The sequence below is a fragment of the Rhinolophus sinicus genome, linkage group LG12 (assembly GCF_036562045.2).
Source record: "Rhinolophus sinicus isolate RSC01 linkage group LG12, ASM3656204v1, whole genome shotgun sequence".
Lineage (NCBI taxonomy): Eukaryota > Metazoa > Chordata > Mammalia > Chiroptera > Rhinolophidae > Rhinolophus > Rhinolophus sinicus.
In genome coordinates, this window is record NC_133761.1 from 60,403,392 (window position 1) to 60,417,504 (window position 14,113).

Genomic DNA, 14,113 nt, shown 5'->3' on the forward strand with positions numbered 1-14,113 from the left:
GTCCGAACATACGGTGCGTGTGTAAAGAAAATCTATACAATTCTTCACCTTGTTAGGCAGAGTGGATAGTGCTAATTCTCTGGGGCAGAGAAACAATCTGAACTGACTATGCTGAATTATATTAATAAAAATAGAAGCCTGTATATGTGTGCATATATAATAAAACTGGTTGTCCCGTAGACTTTTTAAAGGGCTGGCTTTGCTGGATCACATGAAGATGTGTGTCAGAAGAGTGAGTGTTTTACTCCAGACAATGTACTTGACGATATTTTTTGTTGTTGTTGTGTTTCTTTTTGAAAAGCTTGGTTAGTGGTTCTCATCAGGGACTCGAAATCCTCACACTGAGGATGACCTGAAGTTCTAATGATGTTACAGCTTTTCCTTCACACTCTGTGTTTGATTCCCAGACACCAGCTGCTACTCATGTCGTCACTATCATCGAGAACGCCCGTGGTATTACCTCAGTGTGAAAACGTGTCTGCGGTTTCCCGAAAATGGAGTCTCACAATGTTACTTAAAACACCCTGCTTTCAAGTGTTGCTGGCAAGCGGCGCGGGCCTTATTATTTATTGAGGAATGCTTTGTCAGGAGGAGAATGCTTTTTTGTAAACATGAGTTGCCTGGCTCTTTCACTGGGCTTTGGCTTCTTGTTTCATGTCATTGAAACATTGATCTTCGCCTATTTTGCTTCCATCTCGTTGGCTGCCCCTCAGGGCCTTTTCCCAAGGCTGGAGAATGTGGGAGCTTTCAAGAATGTGTCACTTGTGCCAACCCAAGCAACGTGTGGACTCCCGGACCATAGCACTTTCTGCCACAGCTCCCCGGCTGCCGATAGTGTTCGGTTCTGTGCCCAGAGATATTGCATTCAGGATTGCCCACACAGATCTTCACCCCCAAACTACACGGCCCTTCTGTCAGCAGGCCTCAGGAGCTGTGTCACCATAGACAAGCATGACCTGCACCCCAACTCCCCTGGCAATTCGACAAGTCTTCTTTTCGGAAATCACGAGAATTGCTTTTCTTCTCCTCCTTCTCCAAGGCCGGCGGCATCATTTACTTTAGCCGTGTGGTTGAAACCCGAGCAAGAGGGTGTAATGTAAGTAGTACAGTGAGTGTAAGCTTTCCTAGACTCCTAAAAATCAGTTGTCGTGAAGGTTGTTGCAACTCGCATTCCAGACTAGAAATGAAATTCATGCGATTGAGGGCCATCTCCTATTTTAGTGGTCCTCATCAAGATTTCATTCCGAACATTCTTGATTTGAATTTTGTTGTCCTTTCTAGGAATGAAGTGAGCCCTCAGAAACGAGGGTGTTAACATGGTTGCATTGCAGTCAGTCTTGTTTAAACCAGGGATTTCTTAGTAGTTTAACTCAACCTCCATCTTAGCCGATAGAAACCAAACCAGGCCCAGTGAGTTTTAAGGTATAAAGACTAGTTATAGAAATAATTGATATTTTCAAAGTCCTGGTCTAAGTTTGTATAAATAACCTGCTCCTACTAGAGTGTAAAAGTTTCATTCGGCAAATAACTCTCTGAGGGTTTAGGACTGTGCTTTATTCATCCTTATTTCCCCAAGAAAAGATGTTTGTTTGACTCCCGGGAAATGCCCAGTGATATGAGTTGAATAAATGAGTAATCCTTCCATCTCTGCAATGATGTAGCTTTTGGCTCTTTACCTAGTGGTGTTTTCATCTGTTTGGAACTATATAAGGAAACATGAAAGATCCTCCAAAGCTTTTATGCCATTGATCCCTGTAGAAATGCCTTCAGTGGGACTTTCTTAATATCATCTTTTGCTCGTTATATAATCACCTGTTTTTCATTCTGTGACTAGTCTCTAAAGCTGACACCTAATGTGTTTCCCTTATGTGTCTAGAGTCAATCTGGAACTTGGAATACGTAGGGTGGTTTGGAGGCATTTTTTTGCTTATCTTTTGTCTTCCTGCAGGGCTCTTACTTTGTTTCCGTGTGACGTTTTTCTTTGTGTGAGAGTGTTGGCCAAATATCTAAAAACTTGTGAAACAAACCAGAAAAGTCTTATAATCTCATAAGCAAATAGGACTTAAATGTCTTTGGTGTTTAGTTTTAATTTGCCCAGTGCGAGTTGGCATATTTTCTTTTTTTCTTCAATTTGGAGGAAAAATCATCACAAACTGTTAATTCTGTTTCTGTATCTCCCTTAAAAGAAAACCCTGCTTTCTTACTGTTTGAAATGTCAGTAAATCTAACTTACTCAGTTTATGTAACTGGTGTACGAAGAGTCTTAAAAAACTGTCTCTTGACAAAGATGGGTGGGACAAAATATTTCTTCCAAGGGATGTGTGTCTACCAAATTCATCTTCTATTAGTATCATTTTATATAAATAAGACAGACGTGTTTACTGAGGCAGTAGCACACAGTTTACAGTTTTGAGAGTTCCATGCATCAAGGTCATTCCCATTCTCAAAACTAACATACCTATGGGAATTGGGGGAATTTCGGGGTGTTTGCACTAGATAAGTAAAACAAACAAAACATGGATTATCCAATTATTGTTTATCCAGGAACAGAATAAATCCAGTCCCTAAATATTTTGCTACCTGCCTTCCTCTCACATTCATTATCTACCAAAGCTAGTATGTTTACAAGCAAACAAAATAGCAAGGAAGATAATCAATAACATATTAAGAAATGCATTTTCAGTAAGCTTGGGGAAATAAGCCTGCGTTTGGTAAATACATTCTTGAGTAATGGTCAAATGCTAACTTGTAGATTGAAACTCAAGAAAAACAAATAGAGGCAATTTTTTCTTAGATATTTAAGACCTAGAGTCATGAAATAAAGAGAAACTCTTTCATTCCAGTTATTTAGAAATATCCACCAACTGAAGGGTTAAAAAAAATCATAGTAGGATTTCTATAAAACTTTATTTTTACTTTATATAGAACCTTTATGGCCCCTAAACCTATTTGACCAAAATGTATACTTATTCTCTTAACTTTCTCACCAAATATATGTACAAAATATATTCAAATACTGGCAGGGAAATAGTGACTGTTAGGTGTTGTCCAACCTTATTCTTACCTCTTACCTCTGGGAAAGAATAAATGCAAGTGGAGGAGATAGTTTGTGGAGAATGTGCTGTTGAAGGAACGTTTTCAAACATCATTAGCAGTAATTCTTGGTTGACCCTGTCTTATATTTGCCTCGTTGGTGATTCCTTCTCAACTTGATTGCTAACTCATCATTTTTCAAAGGTCTGCTATATACCAGGCTATGCTTCTATCCTCAGAAAACTCACAATTGAATGTGAAGACAGACCAATTGGTTTTATTAGCAAGGCAGCACAGTATGTTGAGCACAGATGAAGGACCCCTTTGCCAACTCTGAGCAGGGAGGGTCCTGGGATCAGATATAATCATGACAATGTCTGGGCTGGGTAGGAGGCAACCCGATGAAGAAAGGGACCAAGAGTCCTTTCCTGCAGTACCGGATGGAGTTCTCCTCCCTGGACTATTCCACCTTCTTGAGTTCATTTCTAAGTGATACAGGCTGATGACCATCTTTAATAGCTAGCTATCTGGGGAGATGTCGATGGCTATTGTCAGCGATATTTCTCGAAACAGCAGATCTTTGGAAATAATCTACTCAGAAGGCTACTAGCAGGCATTCACAATATTCTATCTTCTGCCAACAAGTGGAGTTGCTGGTTGAAATGTGATGGAGAGGAGTGGGGCTTAAATGCATACCTGTTTCTTAGTAGACATAGACTGGCCAGAAATACACAATGATATAATCAGTATAAAGCAAAAGTTCTACTGAACATACGTTAATATAGAAAATAAAAAACAAAAATGACATGCCTATTTGAAGGGATGGGAAAAGATGAGGATAGAAGTGATTTAAAAAAATAATAATTTGATAGCTTGCCTGACGCAATTCTTGAGATTTTCTGAAAATTCTATTTTATAAGAATATTATTTCAGTGTGTTCTTAGACAGACGATCGGATAATCTTTCATCCAAGATCATTAACATTCTCTCAGTGCCTCAGTTGGACTGTGTGTTCAAGGTGAGCTAGCCCATCATTTTACAAACACTGGCTGTGGCTTCTGGCCAGTGACGAGGAAGGAAGTAAACACTAATAGTGGTCCATTTTCCATCTCTCTGTGGGAACTAAATCAAGCAGTTTAGAGCCCTCCTTGGGCACTAAATTCTCTTCAGATTAAAACAAAAAAGAAGAAAACAGAAAGATTTGCACTGGTGACTCCGTACCTAGGATATGTATTGTGCCGCTTCCTATAAAAGAAATAGCAGAGGAACTAATGAGCCAATCAGCTAAATGTTAGTTTTGCAGGATGATTCAACCACTTTAGCTTCCACCATGAATGTCTAATAAGGGTGTTGCGGTTCTGGGGCATATGTTATAAATAAGAATTCTATTTTTTATTTATTTATTTTTTTTGAAATAAAAGGACTCTTTAATTGGAATAAAGCTTGCTCTCACTATAACGACATCCGGGCACTTGCTCATAGCACACCCTTTTGAGTTGAGTTTTGGGTGAGTCACACCTCTGTGACTGTACAATGCCTTAGCACGTCTTGCGGGTAGATGCTGACCTTTTCTTTTTTCTGGTTGCTTCCTAAGGTGTATCATAGAAAAGACGGTGGATGGGCAGACTGTGTTCAAACTTACAATATCAGAGAAAGAGACCATGTTTTATTATCGCACAGTAAATGGTTTGCAGCCTCCAATAAAAGTAATGACACTGGGGAGAATTCTTGTGAAGAAATGGATTCATCTTAGTGTGCAGGTGAGTCAAATAAAAAATATTTAACATTTGGTTAAACACAAGGACCTATCTTCTTTTCTTTCCTTTAAATGACATCTTCCCACAAGACCTTGGGCAGTGTCTTCATGATTTCAAGTATATGTAAATGACAACAAAAAGAAAACAATATTTAAGTGACTTAATGATGCATCTCTTGATATACCAGTATTTTCCCGCCCCCTCCCACCCTTCAAAATTGCTGTGAAAACACCCACAGAAGCTTAAGACAATGCTCTTTGGAGTAATAATAGCCTCATGAAATTTTTGTTTTATTTGGTGCATATATTTTATTTTGTTCAAAAATGAGTGAGGGCTCTTCTGGTATCCAGTACTAATTTTACTAGTCACTCCAGTGTTAAAACCCCTGCCTGGGTTTTACAGCTGTCTTTTGCACATAGCATCTGATGATGTGAATAAAATTTGGCTGTTGCATTAAAAGGCTGACCTTAGAACTAATGAACTTTACACATCAGACAGTCAACTGCAGTTGTCAACCACAGTTTGTATTAACCTTAGAAGCTGCTAAAGGCTGAGATAACTGTGAGATGCCTGGTATTTTATAGTTCCTGGGTATAGATACAGTTTATCCTCTGGTGTCTTCAGGGCCCTGGAAGGGCCCAATGCAGCCCAACTTACACTTGCCTTCATACTGGAGCTACTGTGTCTGAAGTTCCCAGTATAGGCTCTCATAGAAGTGTCTAAACAGTGGTTCTTAAAACCCCATTTGCACTAGGGGACAACTGTACCCTCACTCATTTGATGAAAACAGTCTTTAATTTCTCACCTTTCCCATCCTGAATCAGGCAGTGAGTAGACTTCCTTAGAGGTTCTTGAGGATTGTTACTTGGCTGTGAAAGTCTGTTTCAGAATAGAAATCATTCTTGAGGATTTAAATACACTTTGTACACATGCTTGTTTAGCCTGATTGTAACTGAAATTCTGCCATGCATTTGCATAGCAGTGTGTGAAAAGCCTTTGGAAGAACATTTCAAATGGAAATACAGAGAGGTTACAATGATTAATTTCTATAGGAAAGTATTGGCAAAGTGATATTCAATCAGAGTGTTTTGTCTTAACTACTCAGCTTTTAGTTAGGATATGAGTTTAGCAAATGAACTCGGCACTGAGTAGCATTTCCATGCCACCAGGATTGAAAGGGTGGTCGTATCTGATAAGGGGCCTTGTCTATAGCTCAGGATGGGTTCAGTCTGTCAGTCCTACCTCTCTTTTGATCAGTAGTTAGAGGATAGGGGCCTCATGTGTTCTGTATCTTGAAGTTGTCCATTCCACCCACAGACCAGTACAACACATTGGGTTATAAATGTTAAAAATGTGGAAATAGAAACTGCCAAAGAAAGAGAACCTGCAGAGGATGTCAAATCAATATGCTTGTTGCATATTTTTATAACAACGATGATAAAAAAAAAAATGCTCTTTACTTGCCTTTGCTTTGCCTTATCGGGGAAACTGTGCCATGTGTTGGCAGGGAGTGGTACATTGAAAGCTTTACAGAGAAAGTTTAAAATCAAAATGCAAACAGGTAACCAGGACTGAATTTCTCTCCTGGAAGGAAAATGCTCTTAGAGGGCTTGTTGAAATCAGCATTATCTTTTCAATAGATGTCACATAGGAGTCCTCTCCTAGTTGAGACAAAAATGTTTTATGAATCTTTAAATCTTCCCCTTTTTTCAAGAAAAGGTGGAAGTCTTTATGCTTTAATGAAACTGCTTTATTTCGTAACGGTTTGACTAGCAAGAGAAACTTGTCCTTTCCAATTTGTGTACTTGTTTATTTATTTATTTTGATGTAAGTTTTTAATTTTTTTTCCCCACTCTACATGTTACTTTAAAGCTAAGGAACTAAATATTCACAAAACATTAGAAAAACACCATGCAGACTGGTCATTCACTCATCTGGTATTTATCAGTAGATTTTGGCATACCCAGCATTCTGAAAATCTGGCTTCGTTCAACTGAAAATGACAGAGCAATTATTTACTCTAAATTGCGATCTACATAGGGTTCTCTTATTGGACACGTCTGAATGTACTTAAGATATTATGAAATGTATAATAATTCATAGTATAGATGTTTAATAAGGAATGAGCTCTTTCCTGGAGAGTTGTTATAAAAAGTCGTGGGAAGGACAAGAGAATAGACATAGGGACATCTAATTCAGGTCATGCCACTGTGTAGTCTTAAGCCCACGTGACTCCGTTTCCTTTCTTATGTAATGAGAGGATTGGACTGGATGAATAAAACAAGGCGTCCTTGATCTCTCCATAAAAAAGGAAGTAGAGTGTAGAGTGAGGCACAATTTATTAAAGTATGGAAAGCTGCTGAGTTGTGTAGGGTTATCTATGTTGCAAGGAACAGAATTCACTCATTGGCTGACGTCAGGCATCTGCTTTTCTCTGCTTCCCCATGTCGTCTGGTATTTACACAGACACATTTTCTTTGCTTGATTTTATGGCCAAATTTTGAGCAAATGCAGCTTGTAACTGATTCACTGTATAACTGCAAAAAATATATTCTAATATAAAATGTAACTTACTATTGCATTATTATGTAGTGTATCCAAATTCTGTTTGATTTTGAGATTAGGGACTTGCATCACTTTGGGGTATATAATAGAACATATAATTGATAGTCTGGTTTTAGTAAAGTTTCAAATGGTAAGTCTGTAATTAATATGTACGCATATTTTCACTCATCCTCCAATATGGCCACAAATCAATTAATTTATTTGGTGTGTGTGTGTTAAAAATGAAAGATCTTTATTCCTGGAATTGGCTCAAGCCAGAATTTAACTTACAAAGGCATAGTGACGTGAAATTAATCAACAGATCTGACCTTATACCTTGCCTCAGACAGTTCACTTAGTATCAGCTATCAGTAAAATCAGAATTCCAACTTCCAAAATTCAGAAAAAAGAAATGAGTTTTAAATAATTAAATCCCTGGGCAAAAAAGATGCCAGGAAGAGCCAGACATACTAAACCATGGAGATCTAGTTTCCTAAACAAAAATGCCCGATGTTATAGTTGTGGCTCTAACAGCTTTTATTCAGGAACTAGCATTTTGAAGCTTAGACCTGTTGGAATATGATTATTTTTTAAATTAATATTCATTCAGGGACTTGAATATGCCATGATTGCCAATTTAAATTTCACTTTGGGATTTAATGTATTGGCTATTTCAAATTATATCAAGCTGAAATTCATTGTCATATTTTTTGTACTAAAACTGGAAAAAATCAATTCAGTCTTTTTATTATCAAACAGGGAACACTGATGGCATTAGCAGATTTTTTTAAGCTTACTTTTCATATTGAATCAGCACATGGTACAGTTATTGTAAGAGATCTCTTTTGATTTTTAAAAAAAGTTTTGAAATACATAAAAGGATTTTGGTTGAGCAGTTTGTTATGGATTGGTAGGTAAAACAACCTTGAGGTATATTCATATTTAATTGCATATCATTTAAAAGTAAAACCTCAGAGTTTCCCACGAAAATACTGTTTTCCCTTAATACGTTCTGTATATTTTATAGAACAAATAGCATCAAAAGATCATTAGTATATTGGTATAATACCCTATAGAAATGATGCTAAAATACAGTAAAACGATTACTAAAATTTGAAGCTTATGAAATCCTGCAACTATGGAGGCAAGAGACCATTTAGCGATGGGGTTGTTCATAATTTCCTATGCTGTTTTGAAGACTCCTTGATAAAGTGGAATTCAAGAGGCACGGATGATTCTAGCTACAATAGTGTGGAAAAGGACAGTTGTGTTCTGCTACAATGAAGGGAAGAAAATGCATGAGTAAATAAAGTTTTAGGAATCGATAGATGAAGAATAGGAGTTTCATAATCATAGTTTGTTCATGAAATATGTTCTTTTGATTTATGTATTCAATCTGAAAAAGGAAAGCTATTGATGGTTCTGGTGAAAAAGAAAATGCAATTTAACCTCCAGTTGTTAGAATAGATAAGCCGAGTCTCTCAATTAATCTCTGGAGTGTATGCCCATGTGCACACTTTGTAAAGGTCTTGCCATGTCTCTATTGATTGAGGGAACATAAAACGTCATGCAGCCTTCAGTAAGCTCTACGTCCTGGGGTTCTCATGGGAGCACCACCTCCACCCCCCACTTCAAGAAAATCTCAATCCATACCATTTGCTTAATAACTTTCATTGCTTTTAACTACACCTATTTATGTGTCTACATGTTAAACCTTGTTTATTTATGCAAAGCCTTCTGTTTGTGTCTAGCCAGCTGACCATCACCCGTGTTAGTGCAATAGTTTTGATTATTCAAAACTAAGTAAAGATCGATAGAATTAAACAAAGCTTTTCAGAATAATCAGTTAAAAATCATGATGATAATAGCTGTCATCATTGAGCATATGTATGATTACATGTGCTGTGTTAAACGTTGTACATGCTTAATTTTTCAAATGCTGATAATAGTTCTGTGACATTGGCTTATATTATCTCCATTATAGAGATGAGAAAAAGGAGCCTTGGAGAGGTTAAATTACCTGCCTAAATTTAGAGTTTGAAGTTTCTCTGACCTTTAATTGAAAAAAAAAAAATTGCAGCGAACCTAGGTCACTGTGAAGATAGATCTAAGGAGTAATTAATTTTTAAAGTTCTCCAAATCCTCCCCAAAATGAACTGAAAAAAAATCTGTAAAGTAAATATGCATTAATTTTTACGTTTGTGTGTATTTGTAATGTAAATATTTATAATGCCTCATATATTTACCTGATTTGTACAAATAATTTAAATCCATATAGTTTGTAACTCTATCCCTCATTGATACAAATGGTTTAAATAAACAAAGAACGTAATTTTATATAAAGTTACGCTCAGTATCTCTGCGGTTCATGGTAGTCAGGAAAGACTGCAATGGATTAAAGATAGAATATTCCACTTAACCCATCCTGGTCCCTTGGTCACCTGATCCATGCTGTCTAGAACAAGCCTTGTTATCATCCAGTAGAAACAAGAAGTGGGGATTCTTCCCACTTGATTATAGAGGTAAAACCATCCAAGTAAAAGTTGATTATTTTCTGTGCAGTTTTGCATGTGCATTTAAAATACAATGTTTAGTCAGAAGGCAAGGCTTTAATTTTTGACATTTTACTTAAAAATCGCATCACCCTAGGAAAAGCATGTAACTCTTTGAAATGTTAGATACCCATTTCAAGTTGGGATACACACAGTCTATTTGGCTTGTACCAGATGTGACATATAAAAACTATAATGTCTGATAAAGCTCCACTACAATGGAACTAACAGTCTTATGGGAGGAAAAGACAATCAAATAATCACACCAAAAAGCAGAATTATAGCTGTGATGTGTCCCAGGGGACCATATGAGGACAGCTTGGCAAAAGCAGTGAGGTCAAGGAAGGCGTATTTGAGGACATTATATTGGATATGTGTATTCGTTTTCTAGGCCTGCCCTAGAATAATCACAAACGAGATAGCTGCAAACGACAGACATTGTATTCTCTCCATTGTGGAGGCCAGAAGTTGGAAGTCCAGGTGTCTGGGAGGCCAGGCTGTCTCGCAAACCCACTCCTTCCTTCCTTCCTTCCTTCCTTCCTTCCTTCCTTCCTTCCTTCCTTCCTTCCTTCCGGTTTTCTCCCATATTTCTTCTAAATGTTTTACAGTGTCATATTTTGAATTTAAGTCCATGCTCCATTCTGGGTTAATGTACAAGGTGCAAGATTTAGATCAGGGGTGTTTGTTTTGGCCACTGGATGTTCCAATGGCCCAGCAACACTTGTTGAAAAGGGTATCCTTCCTGTTTATTGCTTTTGTACATTTATCAAGTATCACTTGGGTATATTTGTGTGGATCTATTTCTGGATCTCTATTCTGTTCCATTAATCTCTGTGTATATCTCTACCAGGACCCCACAGTCTTGATTATCATGAGCTGTAATATCTGTGTAATATTTGGCAGAGTGACTGCTCCTACTTCTTTTTTTTTTTTTTTTTTTTTTGCCTATTTCAGGGCCTGGGCCTTTCCATATAAGTTTTAGTGTAAGCTTGCTTAGGTCTTCCAAATGTCTTCTTGGGATTTTGATAGGAATTGCAGTAGATCTATAGATCAACTTGTGGAGACTAGATATCATGTATAGACTATGTTGAATCGTCTCATACACGAACATGGTACATGTGTCCATTTATTTAGGTCTTCTCTGGGTCCTTCTGTTTAGAGGCATTTTGTACTCATTAGCACACAGATCCTGTGCATGTTTTGCTAAGTTTACTCACAAGCATTTCATTTTCTTTGGAGCGGTTACAGTTAGTCTTGTGTTTTAAATTTTGGTTTCCACATATTTATTGTCAGCATATAGAAATGTTATTGATGTTGGAGGGTTAATCCTATATGTTGAAACCTTGCTGAACTTACTCATTCGTTTTGGAAATTCTTATGTCAATTGTTGGGTTTTCTGTGTAGGCAGTCATGTCATCGACAGTTAGGAGCACTTTCATTTTTTTCAGTCTGTAAGATTTTCTTTCTTTTTGCCCCCTTGTTTCAGTAGCTACGATTTCTAATCCTGTGTTGAATGAGAGTATTAAAAGCAAACATCCTTGTCTTGTTCCTAATGTTAGGGAAAAAGCTTTCAGTCTTTCACCGTGAAGTATTATGTTAGCTATAGGTTTTTAATAAATGTTCTTTATCAAGGGGAGGAAATTTCCCTCTATTCTTAATGTACGGAGAGTTCTTATTATGATGAGTGTTGGATTTTGTCAAAGGTCTATTTGCATCAATTGATGTGAACATATAATTTGTCTTCTTTAGCCTGTTAATGTGATTGATTATACTGATTTTTCAAATGTTGAACCCAACTTAAACACCTGGAATAAACCCCACTTGGTCATGATGGATAGATCATACCTTTTCTATGCTGGCTGGATTTGATTTGCTAACTTTGAGAATTTTCACATCTATGGTTCATGAGATGTATTGATCTGTAATTTTCCTTTCCAGTACTATCTTTTGAGTTTAGGTCAATGCCATCTTCATAACATGAGTTGGGGAGCATTCCCTCCTATTCTGTTCTCTTGAATAGATGATGTCAAGTTGGGGTTAATTCTGCCTTAGATGTTTGGGAGGGGAAATGAAGTCCTGACTCACTGCATCTCACTTCCTCGTTCAGTCTTGTTGATGCTGCACCACTCTGACGGTGCAGCTCCTGATGGGCCCTGACAGGGGTCCAGGGAAAGTGGAGTGCTGACTAGCCCTGCTGGTACCATCTCATTCCGTCTTGTTGTTGCCAGGTTGGGGCAGAGGCTCAGCATCTTGCTAGGCCCAGGTGATACAAGCCTGGTAAATAATTGGAGTACAGACTACATCAGCCTGATAGGGGATGGTGGTTCAGCTCTACAATCACCCTGGCACTAGTACATTGCAAGGGGATCAGAGTGCCACCCCCTTCTATGGAGTAGGGGATAAAAAATAAGCTTAACTCATTCCCACCAAAACAACCCTTACAATTCATTGGGGGGGGGGGGTTGCCTTCTTCCACCAAGTGGCGGATGGCAGATGTGCCCCTTCTTTGGTTTTTCAGCATCACCCTGCAGGGAAATTGGAACCCTGCCTGCTTTTGTCAGGAGGAATGGAAGATTAGCTCTCTGCATGGTCCTGTCAGCGCCACTGTGTAGGGGCAACAGTGCTGCCATTTACTTCTGCTGGGTGGGAGGGTGGGGTGAGATTAGCCCCCTGATGGGCTCTGCTGGAACCTTGAGGGGGGGGGGGAGAGAGAGAGAGAGAGAGAGATTTGTCCATTGGTGTTTGTCTACAGTAGAGCAGATATTTCCAAAAAGGTTTTCTGTTTTAGGCCTCCCTTTTCCTGGTCCATTATCTAAGAGAAGTAGACTTTTCTTGGAACATATTTTATCTTTGCCTGTGTCAGTTCTAGGAGAGATGTTTCTGGAATGTTCTGTGTTGGATATATGAGTGGCAATAAGAAAACCTAGGGGATTTACTGCCATGTTGTTCCTCAAATCTTGAGGTCCCTAAGGTTTTGTCTCCTTCCTCCCACCTAGAAGCTCGTCTTATACTTGTTTGTTGTGTTATGTTTAGAGATTCTGAATTGTGGAGAGAGGACCTGGAAGGAATAGGGCGATTCCACCTTTGTCAAAATGAGAAGTCACGGCTTTATAAATAGGACCCTGTCTACCATTTTTTAATGCTTGTTGTTATAAACTCCTCATTATGTTTAAAGCACATTGACTAAAATGGTAAGGACTGAGAAAGAGTCCTTCATAAAATGGATTGGGTGTAGGAAAAAGGACAGGGAGGAGATACGCTGGTTAGATACTGCGAAGTCAATCCCTGACAAATGCAGACGTGGTCTTACTTGTACATAAAAATCTGGTGTACATTGCAGAAGCGTTTGGGTGTACTGGCTAATTATAAAGTGCTTATGAGAAACCTACATATGATTTCAGGTTCTCTTCACATTTTTCAGCAACTGTTTTGTCAAAATTGAAGATAAAGGTAGGTTGACATTGTTTCTGAACCAAGTATCACACTGGGTGTGTGTAGAAAAACCAGTAGGCCAACAAGGTGTGTTTTTGTTTTTTTTTTTGCCTGTGATTATTTTAACTACCGTTGCTAGCAGAGAACTATGTCTTTCATGTGGGCAAGTAGAAGATTAATTCTCAATTAGAAACATAGGCTTGAAGCAAAGGCAACATTTACCTTGCATCAGTGTGTCAATATTTCAGCTCATTTCCGTGACCACGAGCACTTCAGGGGAAAGAGAAATTGCTAATGTTTCATATTAAACATGACAATGGAGCAAGGGGAGGTAACGCAATTTGTACTCTTTTGACTTTTTGTTTCAATTAATCTGCGCAGGTTTGTCTTTTTGAAGCAATTTTGGATGTTGAAAAGATACTTGCGAACCCTCAATACTTGTTTCTGTCTGTGTTAGACTTACTGTCACCTTGTCTGATTTGTGAATGGTGGAAAGTAGGGTCATTATAATGCAAAAGCAGTTGTCATTATTTGGAGATCTCTTGACTGGGAGTTTCTGGTGTTACTGTATGTAATTTGATGTTCATATGTAACTGGTTCATGTAGTGATTAAAATAATAAGCAATGCTTGATTATGTCTAAAATAAATGCCAAGGCTAAATTCTTCTATTAATTAGTTAGAGCTTATCCAAATTAGCATCTATAATTATGAGCTGTTGTTAATTTTTGTTGTGACCTATTAGATCTAGTGTCCTAAATCATTAACATGAGTGTAACTGAGCATTAATGATAGGT

The 14,113-nt window shown here is 38.0% G+C and overlaps 1 protein-coding gene across 1 annotated transcript in view; it reads left to right on the forward strand.

Annotated features, from left to right (window-relative positions):
- Window positions 1–412: 412 nt before the first annotated feature.
- Window positions 413–14,113, forward strand: part of USH2A (usherin) — a 582,349-nt gene continuing 568,648 nt past the window's right edge. The window contains exons 1-2 of the mRNA XM_074316330.1: window positions 413–1,096; window positions 4,628–4,793. Of these exons, the coding sequence (XP_074172431.1) occupies window positions 612–1,096; window positions 4,628–4,793 (651 nt within the window). The 5' untranslated portion in view covers window positions 413–611. The remainder of the gene's footprint in view (window positions 1,097–4,627; window positions 4,794–14,113) is intronic.